We start from the raw sequence: 23,326 nt of genomic DNA, 5'->3' as shown, positions 1-23,326 counted from the left end.
TCTTGGTGGTGTACCGGGCACAATTTCTGTAGATTTGGGATTTATCATTTAACTTTTTATCATTTTCCTGTAACGTTTGATTATTGTGCATTTTACTCCAAATTACTGCCATTTTTATTTGCTTTCAAATAAATGTTTCAACCCTTTCTCAAAAGTAATCCACTTTGCACAGATAAACGCCCCAATTACACCTTCTAAAGAACGAAAAAACGAGCAGAACAGATGATCATGCTTTTGTTTCCCCGTCAACTTCTCGCTCGGTACAGTGAGACATCGGCTAAAATTATTAATACATTGCCACCATATGACAATTCCCCTTAAATTGGCTCTAAACAGAGCTTTCACAACCCCGTTACAACGCGGATATTCATAAGATTGTGTTAAGCCCACTTTTGTGTGGAAAGTTGCTGAATAAACACTCATTTTCCACAATTTTCATTCGTTTCGGTAGCCAAGGTTCGACTGTAGCCCTCGTTATCGGCACGGATCGGATCGCGCCAACGAGTGATAAGGCTGGCTAGTATTTCGCGAGTGACCTCTCTTTCGGTGGTGGCACCAGCTTAAGCTACCTACGCTGCGCTTCTTCGACCCTGGTACTATTCCCAGTTTTGGGCCTTTTCGCGACCGGCTGCGAAAAATGCGGCCGGACCCGGATTTCTTTCCGGAATCGTTCTTTCTCTCCCGTTTTCGGTCGAGGATCGACTGATTTGCGCCGGAAAACTGCGCTGCGCGACCTATGCACAGGTCCATTGTTAAGAAGATTTAGCGAATAAACCGATTTCTATTGTTTATTCTTTGATGTTTGTAGTTTTATTTGATATTGCTACATTTTTGGATCATGCTCATCCCAAACCTTACCTGGTTTCCGCGGCCAGTTCTGCCAGCCAGTTCGTTTCTTTCGTGCAAAAACGCAAACAAATCCTTTGCCATGTTGGTGTATTTATTTATTAATCGACCTCCGATTGTTTTTCGTGCCTTTCAGATACATAACTTAACAATTAAGTCGATCGCAATGAAAAAGAGGAAGGGAACCGGGTTTCAAGTTTTCGTTCTACACTCTAGGTAATACATATTCACATTCGGGTGCCCGGAAATGGAACACAACCAAAAGGCTATTCGGCAAGGATTCCCCGTAACAGAGGGGAGGCCCCGCTGCTTCCTGTTACACAACGGAGACCCCACCAAACGTGTGGGTGAATAAGGTGGTGATCGGGGTAAAACGACTGGCTGGTGGCTTGTAGGATTGAGCTTCCACACCGTTCCACAACTTCTGAATTGGCAAACGAATCACAAAAACTGCCTTCAAAACCACCGTTTCCCTGTTCACAGTGTTCCATTAGATCTATAGAGCGGCTACGAGTAACGTAATAAAATAACATAAAATGCCGTTCGTAAGCCGCAACAGGAGGCAACGCGAACGATCAGCGAGCTACGATCAGGGATAGAGAAGTTGGAAGATGCGATAGGATTCTTTTTCATAAAGGCAAAACATGTTACTGTAGCTTTTGCAAGGAATGAAGCAGCGGCGGTCACGGAATCCGGAATCCTACGGAATCTCTCCTCTTTCATGCCAGGCTGCTAATGAGGCTAATGAAGACGGCCAAAGGAGTGGTTTGTTGTGTGTTGTTGTTTCGCATGATCGTGTGTGTTGAATATTCTTAACGTAGATGATCTTCCTTTTGCGATCAGCCCGCGGCGGGAACGTAATCAAACGCGAACGTTGTCCCAGGCGGATTTTAACCGATGGCCGAGGTGATCATTTCGGCCACATCCATGTCCGTCGTTCGCACCGTCAGCTGCATCGTGACGCCATCGGAAACGGCCAACTTGGCGCGCACCAGTACATCGACACCACCTCGGAAGGACCCTACGGACAGAATAGAAAAGGCAATAAAGCGTGTTCCTAGCAAAAACGGTCCCCCTCCGTCGTACCGGAACAAAGCAACGTGTGTGTGGATGCTGCATCGGACACAAACTCCGACATGTTGACCGGCGCCAGACCGAGAAACTTGAGAATGGTGTTGACCGCTTCCGGTAGACTGCTCACTGACGACAGTTCAAACGTGTCCTCCGCTTCGACCCATTCTGACGAGAGGCAATTGGTATGGCAACATGATTAGTCGGCAAAACCTTCGCACTGAGCGCCCTTCACTTACCCTCGGTATCGGCACTATCCCACGCGGCGAGGAAGTTTTGCTTCTTGGACTTTTGCATCTGATCGGCGACGGTGATCTCGATGTCCTCTAGCATGTACTCGTCATCGTACCCATCGTCCGAGTCTGGCTGGCCCGTCGTAGGGTCGCAATCTTTCACTAGGAAGCGTAGTGTTGCTCCAAATGTGGCTAAAAGAAGGTGGCACATAATTGGTAATGACGGAATGACGGCCACCGTGCAAACTCGTGTAACTCTTACCGATCGAACTCGGCACATCCTGCGGGAATTGAACGATGACGTAGTTGGCCTCCTTCTCACTGTACGGCAACTTTTGACACGGAATGACTGCCCGTGTCACGAACCCTTCCGGTAGCACCAGATCGACACGAACGTTTTCCAGCAGCTGATCGGTGAGCGTATTGACGCAATCGAACTAGAATGGGAACGGCAAAAAGGCTGTTAGATCGCTGCAGATGCTGGCACGTCCGGCAAACCGCACCTGAAACACCAGGTGATTGGCGAAGCAGTGTTTGATGCAGGACACGGTGTACTCCGTTTCGCTCTCGGTTAGCTGTACCGGGGCCGACGATTTGAGTAGCGCACCAAGGTGATGGATACCCCGAATTTGTAGCAACTTTTCCGTGTTAATTTCCTCGCGTGTGCTGCGTGCCACTTTCGGTGCCGCTGAAAAATGGAAGAAAGAAAGGCACGGGGACGGTCATCGGGCCGTGCGAAGCTAGCGCTCGCCAATCGTTCTTACTTTTGTTCATGATCATAACGTCTTCCGTTACTTCCGGCTCGACGGGCTGCGATTTCGGTACGCTCGACAGATCGAACGGTTCCGTGAGCGGACCCTTCAAGTACTCGGTCAGCGATTTCTCGAGCAGCGGCAATGAAACAATGTCCCGGTCGGCAACGAATCCCTTCACGAGCGCCGATGCATCCGCCTGGCTCAGAATGGAATGGTAGTACGTGGCCCGGTCGCGCACCTCGTCGTCACTGTCCATCTTGCAGCGCGCCAGCAGCACCAGCACGTTCGGTAGCAGATCCGGGCAGCTGGCCCCAAACTGAGCTATCGCCGCGACGGCCGCAGCACGCACGGTCGCATTTTCCAGGATGACGCGATTGTAGATGAACCGGATGTAGCGCGAGGGACACTTCGAGAACGGGCCCTCTTTGCCGAGCAGGTGCAGTATGCGAACCGCCAGCGACGTGTGCTCGCAGTCCTCGATAAACTCGCACAGGTGCGCCAGGCCCGTCTCCTTGGCGTCCGGATTCTCCTCGATCGCCAGGATGATCGTGTCGACGATCGACGTCTTGTAGTCGAGCCCACCCTCCTCGCGCAACATGCCGCTCAGAAAGTTCATCATCACGCCGTGCTTGCGCGGGAACTTGGTGCACAGGGCCCGGATGGCCTGCACCACGACCACCTTAAACTCGTCGGAAATCTCCGCCACGAACGTCGCGATCTGCTTCATCAGCCGCTCGACCGAACTTTCCGCTCCCGTTTTCAGCAGCGTCGTTATGGCCAGTGTCGCCACGGAGCGGTTCGAATCGGCGATCAAGTTCTCCAGATCGAGATTGCACACGGTAATGGCGGGCGGGTGCACCGTGGCCACCCGGTTCATCGTGCGGACGGCGGCGAAACGGAGCGTGGCTTTCGACGAGTTGCAGAACAGCTGCAAAATGCTGACCGCCGTCGACAGTTCGCGGGTGTTGGTGCGCTTCAGGTTGACGATTGCGTGTGCTGCCTCGTAGATGACCATTTCGGACTTGTTGCGCAAACAGTTCTCGATGAACGTGAACAGTGGCGAGGGGGCCGGTGGCGACACGTTGCCGGCGGCCGCATCGTCCTCTTCGAGCAGCTTGCAGGCGATCCGGATCAGGAAGCAGGTGGCGTACGGGCTTTTCATGTGCTTCAGCACGAGCTTGTTCACCATCTTTGTCACTCCCAGCCGGTCCGCCTTGCGGATGTGGTACAGTAGGCCGAGACCGTGATATTGCACCATAATGTTGTCGCTGTTCACCGCCTCCTGTGCTTCGTTCACCCAACGCTTCACCACGTCACCAGCGGTGCTGGCCAGGTGGAGCGAGCTGACGAGCGCCCCGCTCGAAACCGGAGCGTTGCGATCGACGATGCATTGCTTCATGTAGCGCTCGACGGCCTGCAGCATCGTCTGGTCGGTGATGCTGCACAAGGCACGGATCGCGGGTGCACGGTACAGGTCCTCCTTGCCCGTCATGTCTTTCGTCAGCGAGCTCGTCACGATGATGACGTCGTCCGCGATGGGACTCAGCTCCTTGATGCCGAGGTACACCATGCGCCGCATCACCACGTCTTTCGATTGGAACAGTTTGGTCATCGCAAAGAAACATTCCGTAGCCTCGCGCGTTCCCAGCACCTCGCCCTGCAACGACGGACAAGAAGTAGAAGCATCACGCACCCCACTAACAACGCTGCACCCTCGGAGCTCACGTTTCCGCCCCGTTCCGCTCGCCTACCTGGTTGATAAGGTACAGGATCTTGGTTAGAATGTGTGTGCACTTGCGGGCGTTGACCGGTGTCTCGTTAAACATTCGCGTCTCCTGCAGCACCGCCGTCTTCTCCAGGTTCTGCATCGGATTCGAGGCCGCTGCAGGTCGCCGTTTTCCGTGTTTTCCCATCGTGCGTGCGTGCGTGCGTGCGGGACAGTCGGGTAATGAAGAAAATGCACAATGTTAGCGCAAAGAACGGAACAAAACTTGCAATGTTTGCTTCGATCGCACACCGCAACGCACCGACCACCGAGTCAGCTTAGCTCACGCGGTGTACATACCCTCCTCCTCCTCCTTTTTATCTCGCTTAAACGAGCTCATCGTTCGATCGTTCGCGGGACGCAATGTCCTCCACGTAATCTGGCTTCAAACTGTGGACCACTTGCACACACCGGTAGCCGGGCCCCAGATTCCCGTACGCCACGTTTTTAGCGTCCAAAAAACGAAATCGCCCTGCACGACCGCGAACGATATCGAAACCGTGAAACCGTGGTTCCTTTCAGCAATTTTTCGGCCTCAATTTTCACCACGTCACAACGATTGACGACCCGTTCCAGAGTGGGCTGCTTTCACACACTGTTGCGAGCGTGCACACATGCACACCCGTAGCTGTCAAAACGGTCAGTGCCGACAGTGCTGCCAAACAAACAAAACATCCAATCGCTTTACGAAAAAGTGCGTCCAGAATGCAAAACATAAAGAATTATAACAAAGTAAATGTTGTACACCATACAAACCATACGCAGTCGATGTAATTTTTTCACGAGAAAATATATTTTCTTTCTCAATTGTGTGTCCGTCTCTTCTAAATCGTCAATCCCTCGCCCAGCATCTTTTTCCTTCTGGCGGGTCATCTTCCAGTTACGGATGCTGGCGGTGAAATATTTACATATTGAATCGACCTTACTGCCACGAACTTTGCACACATACAACGCGTCTTACATCCAAAATCGCACCTTAAATTCCGCATCACGCACAAACACAGAACCCGCCATCGTCCCTCGTTCAAACCCGCCTTTTTGCAATTGGTTGACGCTTCCTTACAACACTAGAACTGCAAACCTACACTACGTTCCGGGGTTCGTGCGTGGTTCGTGCATTTTAAATATTTGTTTAAAAATTACACACATCTTAGCGCTTATGTCTTCGGCCCCATTATGCTGCCTTTCAGTTCAAACACGGAAACGCGCGTTCCCGTACATCGGCACGGTGACATTCACACGGAACACGCACATGTGCACAGATACGTGCTTAAAATGACAAAAACCAATAATTCCCTTTTTCCGTTGTTTTACTATTTACAGGATAGTCACCGATTGTGAATGCTGGCGACGGTAAAATAATCCGGCCGCCACAAGTCTTATGTCTCGCCAACCGCTCTCGCCGCCCCTCGCCCGCACACCGCTGGCCATTGCTATTACATTTACACAGTTACTTCGATGGTATGAGACTAATAAATTAAATAATCTTTTATGTTCAATACATGGACTCAGATCCCCGGAGCGCACCAACGGCGTTGCGCTGCTTACTTAAGTTTAGCGGGGGTTCTCTACGTGGGATGTCTGGGTCTGCTGGATTGCGTCGTCGGAAGCACAGACTAAGTGAGAGGAGACCAACGCGCGATGGCGATCGGTTTTAAATATATGTTACAAAACACAACTGCGTTTGCATATCACTGCTACCGCCCTACCAGGCCCGGGGTCGCCTGGCACAGCACAATGCTTAAGTTCCCTCAAGTTTTCTTTATGTGCAGTTATAATGCTTGAATGATCCTTCCTGCTTCGGCTGTGTTTATGTGTATATATATATATGATATATAAATTAATGTCTTTCTTGTCCACCACGCGGTGGTCGGCCGTGTTTTTCGTTTGAAATTTGTTCTCCACATTTTCTACATCAACTTTCACCCACAACACGCACAGCGGAAGGGTGGCGTTCTTCTATTACCGGCACGCGCGTCCCGCCGGCACTCGAACAGTTCATAAATATTTCGATAAATTTTCAAAAAATCATCTCTTGCTATAATTTTTTGTCTGTTTCTAAACGAGTGTTGTGTCCGCTTTTGTCTCATCATTTTCCATTTTTTTGTTTAAGTTGTTTTTTCTTTTCATTTCTTTGTGATTGATTTTTTTTCTTTGTTTTTCTTTTTCCTTTTCACTGTTCGCCAGGTTCGCTATGGGGTCTACCTTTTTTGTGTGAACGGTTTTCACAGCATTTTCAAGTTTTACAACGATCGCTGCGCTCCCCACTGATCGCAGGAGACTTTGTTTTTTTTTGTGTATTCAAGAATGCTGTGCCAAAATCGATGCTCTCGGCCGGCACTGCACCTGCGCGCCTACTACGTTACAGACACGAAATTCACAGAGTACAAGCTGATTAAATGATGAAAATGCAACTTTCATTGTGCTGCAGCACCATTAACGGGACATCATTAAATTATCAGAATGTAATTTATTTAATTGAACGCTAAATAATGGAAGTGGGAAAGTGAAAAAAATTTGTATTCGATTCTAATGCACTAGTTTACAGTTACGGGACCTTCTCTCTCCCGTTATTCCACCTAAACAAGCAATAAAAGAAACATTGTTGAGCATTGAAAACGGAACAAAACAGAGCCGAAACCGTTTCTGTGGAGAAAGTGTAAGTTAATTCATACATGAGGTACTTGTATGGTACATTCATCGCATCCAAGCTGTGGTAACGCAAATTGGAGGGGCTTGGTCGCCGATTGCGACACTGTAGCGGTGTTGTGGCTCTAATCGTAATCACCTTCACTGCCATCACTGTCCTCCTCTTCGGAGCTAGAAATTTTTCGTTTCTTCTTGCGCACCCCCCGTAGCGTAACGTTGGCCGTCGCTCCTTGTTTTCGTGCCGAGCCCGTGGATTGACTTTTCGTCGCTGCTTTCGGTGTCTTGGGAGGAACGGTGTTACCGATCGCCTGTGCTGATGATCGGTTGCTAACGTCCTACGACACCAGAGAGAGAGAGAGACACAGAGCAACGAAACCCGTGTCATTCAAAACCCCTGCCCTATCTAATTCGATCGCTCTGTGCCGATACTTACGTTCCGTTGCATTGCATTAGTAACACCGGCGACATTGTTCACAACCATCACGTTGTTGACGTGCAGATTGTTAGTTTCCACCATGTTGTGATTATATTGTGCATTGATCACCTGTTGCATCGCCGCTGGATGGTAAGCACCGCCCGCGGCCGACGAAGTGGCTGCAGGGTTTTGTTTAACTGGAGTCCCACTCGTCGAGTTAGCTTTCTCGTCCTCATCCAGCAGATCCGGATCGTCGGGATCGAGCTTCAGCATCAGTTGTTTGAACTGCGTGTTTTGTTGGTGTTGCAAGTAAAGAAAAAATCGAGTGATGGTTGAGCGGATGTTGTTGGTTCACACGGATCCGTGCTTGCTTGATACTTACGTCCAGGTAGCGTTTCACCAGCTCCACCCGGTCCTGTTCAGTCTTGGCAGTGTTCGACGAGCGGTTCTCCTTCAGCACCGCAATCGTTGCCTTCGGGTCGAACAACGAGTTAGACCTTCGTTGCATTGCTTTGTCGTAGATTTTGCCACCCTCCGACGGGGAGTAGCGCGAAATTTTGCTGTTTACATTGGCGGAGGAGAACCACAGTGAGTTGGGATCAAATCCGTATACAAAGCAACCTTATTCTCTATCCATCTTACCTGTCGGTGATACCGTAGACATCTTTTAGATGCTGCTTGAGTATTAGCAGTAGCATGCAACCTTGGGCTGAGCGGATGCAACTATTTAGCTCGGAAGTGTCTTCGGGAAGACGATTTAGTATTGCTTCTTGATCGTCATCGTCGTCGTCTTCCAGGGGGCGTGCTGCAATGAATACATGCGCCGGTGTGAAACATAAGATCTGATTTGGCCTTGCAGTCACATTCACTGCTTACCCTGCTCAGTGGTAGTCGGCTCGGCGCCAGGCAACGGTTTCAAACCCTCCCGGAAGGCGGCCAGCAGATTCGTGCCAGTGACGGAGATTAGAACGTCCACGTGATGTATAATGTAGAGTGGTTCGTCCTGAACGACGTACGGAAAGTAGGCCAAATTGTCGGCAAGATACAGCATCTGCCGCAGGCTGATCTTTTCATCGTCAAATTGCTTTGTGATCGATTGGACCAGCGCCCGGCGTTGCGGTTTCGTGCCACGCAGCAACGTGTACAGGAACCCGTTCATGGCGGCCGGCGGTTCCTGTGGATCTTTCACGCGATACCCGCGGATGAGACTGGGAGCGACACCATCGCCAAGTCGCTGGAGGAGCTCCTGCAGCTCGTACGACAACTGCATGCCATTCTGTGACTTCATATTTACAAAACCCGGGTACTGCTTTTCGATCTCTTGCAAATGACGATCGGCACTGTGTGCCACCTACGAAACACAACGAACGGATTAGAGCGGCGCCTGGAACATGATCTAGTGTCGGTCACTCACCTCTTTCTCCGGATCTGTACTTAAGCATATTAGATAAGGAACTATTTGTACTGGATGGACCAACCCCTGGCGTAGGACAATCTCGATGACCCGCATCGCCCACAAACGCACCCCGCTGTCGCGATGCAGGAAGCTTTTCAGGATCTCCTTCAGGTAGATCTGTATCACGCGACTCGCCATGCCCGACGACACGTCGCCCATTTCTTTCAGATCCTCCGTTTGCGATTGTTTCGACCCTGTCCGGAGCAAATGTAAGTCAATGTGGCTCAACAAACCCGGGGAGCACCGGGGCATCTGGATCACTTACATTCTTTGTCATTCCGCACCATCTTGTTCTCCTCCTCGGTCAGATACATGAGAATATTCTTCAGCACCGTAATCTTCATGTCCGTCAGCACGGTGTTCTGCGTAAGCAGATAGTTGTAGTAGTCGCGCAGCTCGACTTTAGTAAGATATTCGTAGTTCTTCACGCAAAAGTTCCCCATGGAGGTGAGTGCCTCCCGGCACACTTCGTGATGCGCGCACGAGAGAAAAAATGCCAGCGTCGCAAACACATCCTCGCAGATGTTTGGCGGTAATGCGGTCCCTGTGAACGATGGGGGGCAATATGAAATGCAAACGTATTCCTCTGTTTACTTATGTTGACGTCTTAGTAAACTCACGTCGAACATTGGAGTCGTCACCACTTTGCGGTGCGCCATAGACTTCCGGTAGTCGAAAATCAAAGTATCGCAGAATAAGCCCGACGGTATAGATACTGCGCCTGAACAGTGGCTTGTAATACTGCTCGATCGGTAACGATGGATCCGTTCGTAGCTTGTCTTTAGTTTTCACCAAACCTTCGTAATAAAGCCTTTTCGAATACAAAGACGTTTTGTTGAGAAAAAATGTCATGAAAATTAAAACAATAAAGCTCGCCTTACTTGTAAAAGCAATCCCGAATCAGTTTGTAGTTCTTTGTGATCTTGTTCACTACCGTCGCCAAGCAGGAAACACAATTCTGTACGATCGTCCGGTTTTGGGACACGATCTGTACCATCAGATGCTTTTCGAGATCAGCCAGGAACACTTCGCTCGGATGATCCATCAGTGGAACGACCTGCCAAGGTGGAAGGAAGAAATGTGTGTCAAAACTCTTCCCTTCGGTCAGCAACGGATCGCAAACCGCTTACCTGTTCCAAAATTTCCGCTATCGAACTCACGAACTTTGTCATAATCGCGTTCTGGCATCGCGTGTTCAAGTACGGTTCCAGCGTAATGGCATGGTTCACCAGCAGCTGCGGCTGAATCTTGGCGAACAGATGCAGCGCCGTGATGCAACCGACTAGGCGCTTATTTTCTGCCCCTTCCAGGCGCATCGTGGCGTTGACTAACCCGTCCACGATCTGCTGACAGGCTTTGATCAGCGTTGGCGGGATCTCCTTCTTCTGCTTCGAGTCCTCCTTGTTCTCTTTTGGTTCGAATATCTGCTCGAGAAAACGAAACGTTCAATTGATAAAAGTTCTCCGAATGAACAACGAAATGCGACCATCGTACCGTTTTTAGCAGAGCATCGAATCCTTGTGTTCCCGTTTCGTGCGACGAACACACAACGTCTATGATCTGAGTAATTTTCCTATCCATTGCAGCCTGGGAGTAGAAAGCAAAAATTGAAAACATGCGTTTGTAAAACAGTGCACTAGAAACTAATCAAAAGTTAAGAAGGGGCCAACACTTACCTTATCATTATCATTGCACGGTGTAAACCACATCGTCATGAAGACGTCCATTACCAGCTTCTGGATACCCTCCTCATCGTTCACCCGCCGTATCATCTTCACGCAGATGTCCGGTATTTTTTCCTGTGCCGGATACTCGATGCAGATGTCGCGTAGTATTTTAATAACCCGTTTCCGCACCGATACACCTGTATCCTGTGAAACGCCGAAACGTACAATGTTAAACAGTCTGCCAATAAGTAGGAGTCAATCCAAAACCTGAAGAGACCTACCAATATCCGCGCCGATATCATTTCGTAATACTGATCGATCAGATCTGGATCGGAAAGGATGTACTTGCCGACGAGATCGACAGCCGCCTCGCGCACCGAGATCGCCGTGTCGAGCAGCTTCTGCTGCACGCCCATCTGCATGTCCTTTCGGGCGAGCACCATCTGGTCGACCTCCACGATACTGGCCAGACACTTCATCGCGCGCGTCCGTATCGCGACGACCGGTTCCCGCACGACGAGAATGATCTTCTGCAGATACTTGTCGTAGCTCTGCGAAAACGGTCGCTTGCTAGCAAGATACTGCGCGATGAGATTGGCATTGCTGTAATCGATGTAGGTTTTGATCTCATAATTTCCCGCGGCGCCCGCTTTGCCACCGGCTCCCATAGCTCCGGTACCGCGTTGGAAGGGTGCAATCTGCTTCAGGTAGTACTGCTTTCGGTTATCCAGCATGCGAAAGATTTCACTGTTCAACTCCTGATCGACACCGTCCCGGAGCGGGTCATCGCCGCCGTCCGCCGAGTCACCGTCATCGGATCCATCCGATTCGCTAGTGGGGAACTTTTTCCGCCTCTTCGCACCGCCCTTCTTCCGCGACGCGTAACCCTTCTCGCCCTCGGCAATCTTCTTTTTGCGCTGCAATAAGTCCCGGCACCACTGCGTGATGTAGAAGTGGCGCGCATGGTTCCACACCACGTTGCCCTCGTGCGCGTTTACCGCAAGGAAATCGAGCAGAATCTTTTGCAAAAACTCTGTCCGCTCTTCTTCCGCGTCCAGTTGGAACTTACTGTCCGCCACCGACTCGTCGCCCTCCTTTTCCTGCTCGATCTTAATATACCGGATCAGTGTGTCCATCGTCTTCACCTTGCACCGTGACTCGACCGTATCCTTGCGTAGCCGGGCCGCGACAATGCCCAGGTACTCGAGCGACACCACCCGTATCGACTGCTCTACAGTCTTGTCCGACATTTTCCGCACCAGCATCGTGCCGAGCAGGCTGAGGAGCAGCTCTGCGGCCGGCCACTCAGGTTTGTTGACGGTCGTCAGCAGATCGTGGATGAAGTTCTCAAACAGTGGCCGAAAGTCGGTTTCGTTCGAGCGGCTCTTGCACTTGTCGAGAAAGGTAGTCAGAAAATTGCCCCCGATGCTCGTTGCCGTGTTGTACTTGCCGAAGATGAACAGATCGGTACTCTTGGCGCTCGACGCACCATCCAACTTTGGATCGGCAGCCGAAGCGTTGTTGCGTTGCTTTCCCGATGCCCCCCCGCCGGCTTCCGGGCCGTACGTGTCGGGCAGAATGACCGACGACTGGATCAACTGCAACACTAGCGCGGTGATCATCTGAATGTTGCCCCCGTTGTTGACGAGCTTGTACGGCCGCAGGTTGCGCTTCGAGTGGGGCAACCGATCGAACGAAGTAAGTATGTCCGACACAATGTTGCGCCGATGGTGGGCATACTTTTCGTTCTGGAAGATCGTCGTCACTAGATCGAGACACACGAACTGCAGCGTTTCGATGTTGTCGACGAAGAACGGTTCGACGCCAAGGGACGACGCGTGTATCACAATCGTATCGACAAAGTGAAACGCTTCAAACATGGTCACCAGCTGCTTGGTCAGCTCCACGATCTTGGCGTACAGCACCGAAATGCCCTTCTGCTGGTAGCTGACCAGCTTTTTCTTTCGCCCATCGCCGCCCTTTTTCTTCGTTTCGACCGAATAAACAGGATCGAACGACGCAAACAGGGTTTCGCGCAGCTGAAATTGCACCAGCTTGATGATCGCGTCAATGTTGTCCTCCTGCAGGAACTTGGTGCTCTTGCTGGTGTACAGACAGCAGATGAGCAGGGCAGCCTCGACCGCATTCAGTATCTTTTCGATGCACTCGTCGCCGACCAGATCGTCCTGCAGCTCGGAGCCACTCAGATTGCGTGCCGCGTGCACGGAGCGCATCGCGTACCGAACGAGCAGGGTTAGTTTGCTCTCCGGAATCGCATCGATTCCGTGTCGTGCCTTCAGCTTGATTGCCTCCGCACTGATGCTGTTCAGTAAACTGGTCGGTATGCACTCGTACTGCTCCCCGCCGTCGGCACCCTCCTCCTCTACCATCTGTGGTTCCGTTTCGTCCAATTGCTCGAATATCTTCCCCATCAGTAACACGAAACGCTGGTAGGCGGTGGTCGCCATGAGTTCCTCCTTCGACATCCGCTTCACTGCCACCGGTGCGGTGGGCCGCTCGATGCGCCTCACTTTCGGCTTGCTCAGATAGTCTTCCGGATTTTCTTCGGCCCGCTGCTCCTGAGCTCTGCGCTTCAGTGCCCAAACGCTACGATGCTCTTCTTTCATCTTGCTAAAGATCTGATCGTACGTTCGTTTCATTAGACCCATGCGTTCCGCCAGCTGGGGCTCTTCGGCGATGAACTGCTTCACGTCAGTCTGCAGCAAACCGATCTGCTTGTCGGTCAGTCGATCGAGGCAGACCGTCAGATTGCGCATCTTCAGACTGTGCAACTCATCGAGTGGCACGAACCGGTGCAGAACCTTCGGATCGATCGGGGCTGTCGATGCCGCGGGGACCGGTTTCGATGGACCACTTCCAGCACTGCTGGTCGATTGAACGGCAGGGACTACAGCCGAAACAGCACGATTGATACCTGGTTGGTGCTGCTGTTGCTGTTGCTGGTGGGAGGCCGAATTGATCAATGCCCCACTGACATTGATCGGGCAAATGGCGGGACTTATTGCTATCGCTGTGACTCCAGTACCTCCACCGACTCCTCCTCCACCTGCTCCCGGGGGTCGAGGTTTGTTGGGTGTCAATAGTGGCGCCGCCGGATACCGATGACCTGCACCTCCCTGTGTTTGAGCCTGCTGCGGACCCTTGAACGTAGTGGTCGTTTGCTGGGATGATACCGTTTCAGGCGCCGTACTCCCTTGGGCCGGCGACGGTCGCCCTCGGGCATCCAAATTTTTGCTCTGCTGTTGCTGGAGATACTCATTGTTGCGTGGTGCCGTTTCCGATAGTTTACCTAGACTGCTACCGTTATTGTAATGCTGACCCTGCTGGTACGGTGTTGGTTGATGGGTCATTCCCGTGGGCCCAACCACCGCGGGGCTACCATTGTTTAGGTGAGATTGTTGATGGTGCTGTTGCTGAGATTGCATTAACTGGTCGTGCTGAATCAAAGTGTGACTATTGGACAGCCCTTGCTGATGTTGCGCCTGGGCCTGTTGATATTGGTGCTGCTGGTTTGAGGCACTGTGTACATTATTAACTGGGTTTATCACATTCGTATTCTGCAAATGTACCAACAAAAAGGGGATCAAATTGGAGTTTCGAAAACAAATGTCGCCGTGAAATGAAGAGTTCCTTATGTTACCTGTTGCTGTGGTGTTAAATGGTTCTGTTGCAACGCATGACCTGCCGGCAGTACTGCCGCTCCAGTTGAATGGGAAGTATATGCTGCTTGTTGGATCACACTCTGTTGATGCAAATCTACCGGCACCAGAGTTTGATTCGCAATCGCTACGACAGGGGTCGAATGTGAAACGATCACATTTTGATTGTGTTGTGGCTGTTGTTGCTGCTGTTGGAAGAGCTGTTGTTGTTGCTGCTGTTGCTGTTGTTGCTGCTGTTGGAGTTGATTATTCTCTGCAGAATTGGAGGAGTACGGAACATTTTGAACATTAATGACTTGCTGCTGCATGCCGATTGGCTGGTGCCCTTGGGACAGTATCGCAGGCATTTGCTGCGAAACGGTGGAGAAGGAGACCACATTCTGCGACTGTTGGTGCCGGCTGTTAACGGCTGTTTGTGGCTCTGCGAAAATGATCTGCTGATGCAGCAGTTGGGATGTTTGCTGCGGTAGCAACTGTTGCTGCTGTTGCTGTTGGAATAGATGCTGATTCGTTGTGGGGTAACTTTGAAACACGATCTGCGCTTGTGGCTGCTGTGTGAACGTTTGCTGTTGCAGTGTATTCGGGTAACATTCATTGGGAAGGTTATAGAACTGTGTCTGTGATGTTGCTGCTAGGTACGATAATAAAGTATAAAATAGAATGACCGGAAAAGGTAAAAAAAATAGAACATAAATAATCGTTTTTAACATTAAGAAATACACATGAGCCAAAAGTTTGGTTAGTAGCACACCAGTAGCAATCATTTGAACGACTAAACCGTTCGCCAAAATAGGAATAAACCAATGCGTGTTCGATTATTTGCTCCAGTCCAGTAAGGGTATTTTGGGAGTGCCAATGAAATTAAATCATGTAAATGTTAGTCTACAGCAAGCACCAGAAGCACAGTTTGTACAGCAGTCAGTCCACATTCAGCCTTTCGATTATTGACCAGCGTAGCATAGTTAGGTGGTTTAGCAAACAGCTTTAGCTTCACTGATAAACGCAATCAGCAGTTAAATAGCTTTGGTTAATAGTAAAGAGAACTCCAACGCAACGAGACAAGGGTTATTATTTCAACATCAGACCCACTAGGGGACACTTCCGCGCGAAACTTACTTATTTTCTGCTGCTGATGCTGTTGGGCGACCATCTGCTGACTACTGACGCCCAGCGTGACAGCACTGCTAAACATTTGATGGATTTGCGGGTTGTACGGACTCTTGAATACATTCGGACGGCAAGAATGTATCGCTTGCAACAGCGGCGGACCGTCCAGCGGTGCACCAGGGTTCGCCGACTGCGGTTGCGGATACTGATCCTTCAGCTCAATGCTGTCGGAGTTTGTCTGCTCGATGGCCGTCACAAGCTGGGCCGTCAGCGCGTCATCTCGGGTCGCGAGGAGATTGTTTGCTTCCTCTGCCACCCGCGGATGGAACAGTAGCGACCGGTTCAGGGAAGCCGACACTGACAGTGAGTCCGAGATGGGCAATTCACTGAGCACTGTAACGGGGGACACGGCGATGGTTTTTGTCGGTAAAACATCTCCCTTTCATTGGGCAGCAGAGTTCAGCAGAACAAATACTTACGATCCGAAAGGCTGGTAAGACCAGCGAGGGTGGTTATTGGAACGCTAGGGACATCGCGATCACTCATTGCTACTGCTAGGTTTAGACTCCAACACGCGCGTTTGGATCTTTTGGACCAGAGTTTGAGAATATGCTGCTAGGTAATCCGTCTGTTTCTCCCAATCGCTTTACAAGCTTGACTGCTTACGGCTGATCTCTTTGCTTCCACGAGTTGAGCTCATTGTGCTGCTAGAAAGAGAAGTGAAAACATGAGGGTTATTCACGTTAAAAACGATGCCTGAACCGAAAGGATCAAAGATACCAGCTGACAGCAAGGTGCGGGATATTTACCCCTCCACACATTCTGAAAGAGTGTAGGTCGCCATGGCGACGAATCTAGCATCTTGGCATCAAACATTCCTTGCAAAAATATGCTCGTTTCCTTATTTTCACCAACCGATTCTACCACAAGCGGCGAAAAGTAAGGGGAATTGATACCAATTCTCTTTTAACATTTTCCAATTACATTGTTCATTTTGACCGCACTGCCTTTCTCAGAGAACTATCACGAAACAATTCAAATAATTTGAACAGCAATTGATGGAATAGTTAACGTATACACGACTTTTTATCCCATTCTCAATTTTCACTTGTAGCCAACAGCGATCAGAGGCACACAATGCACTTTTTAAGGCACTACTAGTAGCTAGTGTGTTGGGAACGAATCCCAGTAAGCCTGTTCCCAAACCGCCAGAACACAAACCGGCAGTAAAGCGAAACGCCAGCGAAGCTTACTGGGATCGCGGGAAAATGTTTTCCTTCGCGGTTTTGTTTTGGATGTACGGGCCCCGCACGAACACACTGCCACACGACGCATCTTTTGAAGCACCGCTAGCTTCTCCGCGTCGGCCGTATGAAAACACACGCCACCAGTGTTGGTGTTACGTGGTTCAGAGAGCGCAAAAGGATTGCTGGGAAACTTGGAAGAAGCGCGCGCGAGGGGGTTCACGTACTCTCAGGCGCGAGAAGTACATTTAAACCCCTTCAACAGCGCTCGGTGTATTATGCTCGCAAACCGCGTACTCACTGTTTACGGTGCGAGAGCAACGTCTCACGCACACGCGCGCATCCGGCGGACTGAAGCGCAGTGGCCAGACAGTTCGCTGGGGCGAGAAGGAAAACATACCTCAAACATACTCTCGCGCAATGGAGAGCGGTAAATCTGCAGCTGCTGTGCGATGCTTCTGCTGGCTGCTAAAACTCACGGACGGTCAGAGAGAGTTCGACGCTTTGCGGGAAAAGCTATCCGGAGGTGCATCGAGCAATGGTTACTTCGATAGACGAGCGGCTGCATCATAATTAATGTCGTGGCTTCATGAAGGAAAGGGTTTCCCTCACTCAAAAGCCGATTCAATCCTTGGGTTGGTTTTTTCATTCATCCGAACCAAAGTAGTGCTCCCTCTTTCTCTCCGAGCACCATATTAGTTTCTCGCAAAATCTCGCATTTCTCTGTAGGCTAATATAGGCTAAGAGACCCCACTTGGAACCTCTATCAGTGAAGAGCCTGGGTCGAGGCAAAACAAAGAACCGTCCGAAAGTACCTCCGAAAAGAGGCATGTCAACATCTGTCAAATCAAGAGGCAGCGCGAAAAGGTACCTCTTCCTTTGGGATGGAACCGCAGTAGGCTTCTTAGTTGAAGCAGTGATATTTTATTTGATGCCCTCGAACGCTGCTAATCTGGATCTCCAATGATGCAGCTTGGTGCAACGATGACGCCCCGTTGCACGCTTTTATGTTTCCCACTCACGTTTCGGCGCTTCATTGAGTGGGAAAATCGTCGCAACCGTTCGTTGCAAACACAAACAACAAACAACAAACAACAAACACAAACAAACAACAAATCGTTGCAAACACAATACTAACCTGCGCTCTGTGTTTGCTGATGATCCCCTGCAGCGTGCGGTGGTTTTCGAATGCGTCACGACGATGCCGAGCGGCGAGAAAAACAATCATTTCCCGCTACGCCGCTAGGAGCTAGCAACGGCCTACAACATCCAAACGAAACGAGGGACGGCGCTTTCCGCAATGATGGATGACCGAAGCAGTGATAGATGGTTGGTAGGGAGATATTCCCTCCGGCCGAGGGTTCCCTTCGTGTTCCTTAGTTTACAATTTTTTTCGCCTCTTCTTTTATGTTCACTTTTGGCTTTTGTCAACGCACAACGCGCCGCCGATAATCCACCTTGCACCGTATTTGCCTTCGAAAGGCGGACGAGGACACATACACGGACACGGTCAATTCATGCAGTAACAAACCAAAAGCCCGGAAACTCAACCCGGCCACCGCGGATGCAAAGCCTACTTTCTCGCGTGCGGTTTAATTCTTGTTTGCCGCCGCACACACTAAGGCACGCGACGATCGGAATCAGGCTCCTTTAGCGCGGCGCGTCTCCAGCGGTCGTTCGGAAGAAAGTGGTAAGACGGCAACAAAAAAACTGTCCTCGGAATGCGAGCTTTCCACACGCACACACGCGCACTCTCGCCTCAGTCGCAGCAGCTTCACTCCGCCGTCTGTCACTTGACCAGACCAGACGACGTTTGCTTCCCGTCTCCCACTCTCTCTCTCTCTCCTCACACGTTTCTGAGGTGACCTACGCGCGAACGGCCGAACCGCGGCAGCGTGCGGGCATCACTCTTTTGCAGTTTTCGCCTTCAGGACGATTAACTCTTCCGAGCGAGGCTTGGATGATGGATTCGCATCGGATTATAGCCCACCGGTCACAGCTTTGTCCACCAGAGGGCCGTACCTGGACGGGAAGCGGCAGAGCAAGGGGTCAGCGAACCAAAATATTACTTCCTCCTCACTGCACTACGAACGGGTATTGCGCGCGAGTGGCATTTTCGCACATTCGAACCTCTTTTTTATTACACCTTTTTCTTTCAACCACCGACGACAAGCGGACTGTGACCCCGTTGGTGGTGGAACCGCGGAGGTGCGTCGTCTAGTACCAGCGCTGTACAACTGTCACTCAGGAGAAGGAGCAGCTTTCGTTGTTACGCCGCCGCCGCCTGCTCCCGATGGCCGTGCTTTGCTGGAAAATGATACGCATCCGTCCTGAAACGGTGGCCAAAGCTCCAGCCGCCCGCGCGGAGGTTACTTTGACCGATTGGCGAACCGCTGATGATGACGATGGTGCTGCTAATGCTGTTCGGCTGGCCAATGGATCGCTGCACTGCGATGCGAAAATACACGCCACAAAAGTCGCGACACACGAAACACAACACTGCACCGGCACTGTGCGGACACCGATCTCCGTGCACGTATCACGATTGACGTATTTCGCGTCCAATTTGTGTATTTCGCGAACTTGCACGGCGAGACACCCGTTTTCCCTTTGCTCGGGCTGACTCTTTTGTGATTCTTCTCTCTTTTCGAAATTTGGAAAATGGCGAACTACACACGCTCATACGCACACACTCAGCCGCTGCGGCTGCGAGCGCTTGCGGCGTGTACATACACGGTTCGCTTGAACTCCACTGGCTGGGCGATCACGCACACCAACCCTGTCGGAAGAGCCGCGCGAAGCGCAGTTCCCCACATCGGGTGCCAGTGTGCGTGGCGCCTGCAGCGGCTCAAATGCGTAGCACTGCTTCGTTGCGTGTGTTGGTGACTACCGACAGCGAACGACAGCTATCGGAAGGATCAACCAGCAAAGGTGTGGCTTTTCTTGGTTTGAAATAGCCGTTACAAAGTGTCCTGGAACAATATTATTATTACAGGATGGAAAAGAAACATTTTTTAGAAAACATCATCAATTTATTCTAATTATTCTAGCTACAACTAAATAAATTCGTTCTCCGATCCTGTTTCAATCCATTATTCGTTTAAAAAGTCTAAAACAAGCTTCGAAAATTCGGTAGACTTTTCGCTATGCACCCAGTGGCCAGCATCCTTCACGTACGTAAGTTCCGAGTTGGGGAATAACGTTTTAATCAACGGCACGTCAGCGGCTCTACGGAAGGGAAAAACATAAGCATTTCTTAACCAAATCATCTCGTCAGCTGACTTACTTCACGTAATCCGAACGACCACCAGCAATGAACAGTGTGGGGCCCTCGAACCGCGCGCCCGCTAAGGAGGGAAACTGTGCAACGCCCGAGTGGAAATTGCGTTCCAATGACTCCAGGTTGATTCGCCACTGAAACTGACCCCCGTCGCGGTCGCTCTTGACGAGATTGGTTATTAGAAAATCACGTAATGGCTTTTCGGCGATGATCTTTGCCAGCTGTTCGTCGGCAACCCGTCGTCCCTGGTGGATGGTGGATTCCGGCGCGATGCGGATCATTTTCATGGATTGCAAAAAAAGCGGAATATTCGTGTTGCTCGTCCCCAGCCCCGTCGCGGGTGAGATGTCGACGATAATGGCCTTTTCAACCAGCTCAGGCTATAAGAGAGAATGGTGGTGTTTGTGGCTCGGAAAGATTGCTTATTGCCCACAAATCATACGTATCGCAACGCCAACAGCATCATCGCTCGTCCACCCATGCTGTGTCCTATGATGGAGGCTCGCGGGATGTCGAGGGTTTTGTAGAGCGCCACCAGATCTTCCACCATGTGTTCGTACGAATGCTCGTCGGTGTGCGGACTGTCACCATGGTTCCGGGCGTCGATTGCATAGATCTTTGGGAAAAGGGAAAATAATTTTCTATCGCACTTTGCCGGATGAGGACTCGTTCCTACCTTCCGCACAGGTTTCGTGTTTTTGTGGAATGCCTTTGCCAAACTATTCCAGTTGGATTTCGATCCGAACAGGCCGTGAAGCACGAGCACCGGTGGTGTGCCGTCGTTCTCACCGGTGGCGTTATTCTCGTAGCGGCTGAAAGCAAGGGGAACGGGCGAAGGACGGCTGCATTGCACCGCACTGATATGTACCGAACGTGAGCATGTAATTAGCACACGAAATCCGTATTTTAGCACATTCTGATACACGGTACCGGTTATCATATTGCTCGGCGCTCTAACCTCCAGCCTTCTTCCAGCCGAAGATGTTTACACTTTTCGACGTCTTCGGATCGTTTGTTTTGATTCGTTCCTTAGTTCCTCTTGACGTCGATCTTGCACATGTGTGTGTTGCGGTCTGTCACACGTGTGTGTTCCCTTTAAATCAGATTCGATTCTTTGAATGCTTCGAATCGCTTGTAATTTAGTTTTGATTTCTCATCATTTACGCTGCTTTCCAAGGTTAAGCGAAACAACATTGATTAAATATTCAGTATATTAGAAAAACGGCATATTTCCCAGCATCCACTGAACAAGTTTTTCCATTTAGACCGGTCTGGTACTGTAAACTGACCATTGCAACAAACACGCTCATAAAACTCCCCCACGCACCACGGCGGCTGGTTAAGGACGACGATTTTGGGTTGTGGTCGGTGATGCGTTGACTCTTTTCCTCGGTGTTATCGTCGCACTGCGAAGTACGTATATTTACAACCAAAAAGCGCCACTCTTCGCTCAAGAGGCCTAATCGCGACCGAGTGTATGCCCACGGCCCCAGGCATGCCGGAAGCCTTGCTGCTGTGCCTGCTGTACCGGACGTTGCCCAACCGGTGGTACACCGAACCCGTGCGTACCTCCCTGCACGTCCGGGAAGTAGCGTTTGATGAAGAACGGAGTTTCGATCAGATTCGGTCCTCCGAGCTCCATCGGGTAGATAAACTTGAGGAAATAGTACGCGTGTCCGACAATAATGCCCAGCAGCGAAAATATGCTTCTGTTGAGGAGAAAGGGCAGATAACGTGATGAGTGATTTGGACTCCTCGTGAATAGAGCTTCCGCACGCACCCCGACGAAAGGATCATGTTCATGCCGAGCAGCACCCACGGAAGGTACATGGCCTTAAACCGGGTTCCGAACCAGAAGTTAACGATCACATCCTTGTTCAGCTTACACCAAACGTACAGCACCGAAAGGACCATCGGGTCCATCAGGATTGGGAGATCAATCTGCAATGGACGCAAATGACGGTAAGTAGGATGCACACAGAACACACTGGGAGCACAATTACCACAAGGCCAATGATTACGCAAAGGAACCAGTTGAAGAACAGCATGTAGAAGTAGTCGCCCGGTTTCTGCTTGTAATGATCGGACTCTAGCCGGAGCGAGTAGTTGTACAGGAAGTAGCAGTTCATCATGAAATGAAAACCGGTCCCTGGATTCAGTGGATAGAACAGAACCGACGTCACGGGCCTCCAGAGCTAGCAAAGGCAAATGCAAATGAGATCAGTGTTCTGTCGCGGCGGACCATTGTCGGCAAACGTACCTGTAGTTGGTAGAAAAGCGGTGCTTGCTGCAGAATGAGATAGGCCACCGGTAGGATACCGATTTTGGCCAGCAGCGAAATGCCGACAGTCGCGGTGAGCCAAATCCTCGTAAAAGGTGGCACCTGGTGGTACCACGTTTGGAAATCGCTCATGATGATGATGTCTGTTTTGGCTTTTAGTTGAGTATATTTCTTTCCAAGCGAACCGGCAAAACACGGACCGATGCTACTGAGGTTACTTCACTATTGAAAATTGTTACTTATTGTTTCATCAGCAAAATTTCATGCCTAAGCAAACACAATATTGTGTCCTTTTTTGTTTTGTTTTTGTGACGTGTTCTCCGGTCTGTCAACGAAGCTGTCAAACTGACTTTTGGCAAACGATAAAAGCGGTAAAACGGTAAAGCGGTTGAAGCGATTTAAACGTGCCGTTGATGATTCAACGACTTAACGAACGATTGAACGAAAAATACGAAATTGAACGAAGTTCATGCATGAACGAAGTTCATTCATGAACTTGACGAAAATTTGAAATTGAATTCGAGTTCGAATTCCGGATTCGATTTCGAAAATTTTCCGTAAGAATTTCGAAAAGAAGGCGTGGCGAGGTGTTTTCGAATTTCGAAATTTCGAATTTCACTTTTTCGAAGTTCGTTGATCCGATTCAAATTTATTCTGTGCACAGTTCAAAATTGCCTCTTTTCACGCTATCCTTTAAAATAATTTCAGTTTATCGAGCTGCAAGAGATGTTTCACTATGTATTCGCAAAGATGTTCCAAATCTCCTTATCGGCGTTTACTGCTCCATAGTCGACCATTTACTGTTCGGAATACTGTTCACCCGCATACGGTTGACCTGGTTGTCAGGGTCAAGCACAATGCACATCTTTTGCGCGAT

The 23,326-nt window shown here is 50.3% G+C and overlaps 4 protein-coding genes across 6 annotated transcripts; all 4 read right to left on the bottom strand.

Moving 5' to 3' along the window:
* Positions 1-928: 928 nt before the first annotated feature.
* On the bottom strand, positions 929-5,209 carry LOC131212685 (coatomer subunit gamma). 2 transcript variants are annotated; one of them, XM_058206644.1, is made up of 8 exons: positions 4,933-5,209; positions 4,657-4,787; positions 2,915-4,562; positions 2,654-2,838; positions 2,413-2,587; positions 2,157-2,342; positions 1,933-2,085; positions 929-1,867 (listed from the first exon to the last, which is right to left on the bottom strand). In XM_058206644.1, exons 2-8 carry the CDS (start codon positions 4,771-4,773, stop codon positions 1,737-1,739), a joined length of 2,595 nt encoding a protein of 864 aa, XP_058062627.1. In that variant the 5' UTR covers positions 4,774-4,787; positions 4,933-5,209; the 3' UTR covers positions 929-1,736. The 2 variants fall into 2 exon arrangements, with proteins under 2 accessions (XP_058062627.1, XP_058062625.1); XM_058206642.1 differs by having other exon boundaries at positions 4,971-5,209.
* Positions 5,210-5,510: 301 nt separating this feature from the next.
* Positions 5,511-16,190, bottom strand: LOC131206869 (nipped-B protein). The gene is made up of 16 exons (XM_058199451.1): positions 16,124-16,190; positions 15,654-16,037; positions 14,519-15,168; positions 11,139-14,435; positions 10,867-11,061; positions 10,685-10,777; positions 10,321-10,614; positions 10,072-10,247; positions 9,811-10,001; positions 9,456-9,734; positions 9,149-9,384; positions 8,611-9,085; positions 8,377-8,539; positions 8,117-8,294; positions 7,753-8,019; positions 5,511-7,654 (listed from the first exon to the last, which is right to left on the bottom strand). The coding sequence occupies exons 1-16, from the start codon at positions 16,188-16,190 to the stop codon at positions 7,445-7,447; spliced, it is 7,155 nt and encodes a 2,384-aa protein (XP_058055434.1). The 3' UTR covers positions 5,511-7,444.
* A 3,752-nt stretch (positions 16,191-19,942) lies between these two features.
* Positions 19,943-21,159, bottom strand: LOC131210212 (protein ABHD11-like). The gene is made up of 4 exons (XM_058203423.1): positions 20,845-21,159; positions 20,611-20,784; positions 20,175-20,548; positions 19,943-20,116 (listed from the first exon to the last, which is right to left on the bottom strand). The coding sequence occupies exons 1-4, from the start codon at positions 21,106-21,108 to the stop codon at positions 19,981-19,983; spliced, it is 948 nt and encodes a 315-aa protein (XP_058059406.1). The 5' UTR covers positions 21,109-21,159; the 3' UTR covers positions 19,943-19,980.
* A 238-nt stretch (positions 21,160-21,397) lies between these two features.
* LOC131209979 (derlin-1) lies at positions 21,398-22,728 on the bottom strand. Of its 2 annotated transcripts, none has more exons than XM_058203158.1 (4): positions 22,429-22,728; positions 22,172-22,363; positions 21,949-22,109; positions 21,398-21,877 (listed from the first exon to the last, which is right to left on the bottom strand). In XM_058203158.1, exons 1-4 carry the CDS (start codon positions 22,579-22,581, stop codon positions 21,628-21,630), a joined length of 756 nt encoding a protein of 251 aa, XP_058059141.1. In that variant the 5' UTR covers positions 22,582-22,728; the 3' UTR covers positions 21,398-21,627. The 2 variants fall into 2 exon arrangements, with proteins under 2 accessions (XP_058059141.1, XP_058059142.1); XM_058203159.1 differs by having other exon boundaries at positions 21,398-21,874.
* Positions 22,729-23,326: the final 598 nt, after the last annotated feature.

The sequence above is a fragment of the Anopheles bellator genome, chromosome 2 (assembly GCF_943735745.2).
Source record: "Anopheles bellator chromosome 2, idAnoBellAS_SP24_06.2, whole genome shotgun sequence".
Taxonomy (NCBI): Eukaryota; Metazoa; Arthropoda; class Insecta; order Diptera; family Culicidae; genus Anopheles; species Anopheles bellator.
Note: the sequence above shows the minus strand (reverse complement) of the source record. Positions and strands in the feature narration are given on the sequence as shown.

Bases quoted from the DNA above. Each gene is read 5' to 3' on its own strand.
- LOC131212685 (XM_058206642.1), bottom strand. From the start codon at position 5,010: ATGAGCTCGTTTAAGCGAGATAAAAAGGAGGAGGAGGAGG. The intron at 4,563-4,656 runs GTAGGCGAGCGG...CCGTCGTTGCAG, and splicing joins TCCTGTACCTTATCAACCAG to GGCGAGGTGCTGGGAACGCG. The intron at 2,839-2,914 runs GTAAGAACGATT...TCCATTTTTCAG, and splicing joins CGTTATGATCATGAACAAAA to CGGCACCGAAAGTGGCACGC.
- LOC131210212 (XM_058203423.1), bottom strand. From the start codon at position 21,108: ATGATAACCGGTACCGTGTATCAGAATGTGCTAAAATACGGATTTCGT. The intron at 20,785-20,844 runs GTAGGAACGAGT...CTTTTCCCAAAG, and splicing joins ACACGAAACCTGTGCGGAAG to ATCTATGCAATCGACGCCCG. The intron at 20,117-20,174 runs GTAAGTCAGCTG...TCCCTTCCGTAG, and splicing joins GGTCGTTCGGATTACGTGAA to AGCCGCTGACGTGCCGTTGA.
- LOC131206869 (XM_058199451.1), bottom strand. From the start codon at position 16,190: ATGAGTGATCGCGATGTCCCTAGCGTTCCAATAACCACCCTCGCTGGT. The intron at 10,778-10,866 runs GTAAGTGTTGGC...TTCTACTCCCAG, and splicing joins CGTGCAATGATAATGATAAG to GCTGCAATGGATAGGAAAAT. The intron at 8,540-8,610 runs GTAAGCAGTGAA...TATTCATTGCAG, and splicing joins GCCGACTACCACTGAGCAGG to CACGCCCCCTGGAAGACGAC.
- LOC131209979 (XM_058203158.1), bottom strand. From the start codon at position 22,581: ATGAGCGATTTCCAAACGTGGTACCACCAGGTGCCACCTTTTACGAGG. The intron at 22,110-22,171 runs GTAATTGTGCTC...CGTCCATTGCAG, and splicing joins GCGTAATCATTGGCCTTGTG to ATTGATCTCCCAATCCTGAT. The intron at 21,878-21,948 runs GTGCGTGCGGAA...TCTCCTCAACAG, and splicing joins AACATGATCCTTTCGTCGGG to AAGCATATTTTCGCTGCTGG.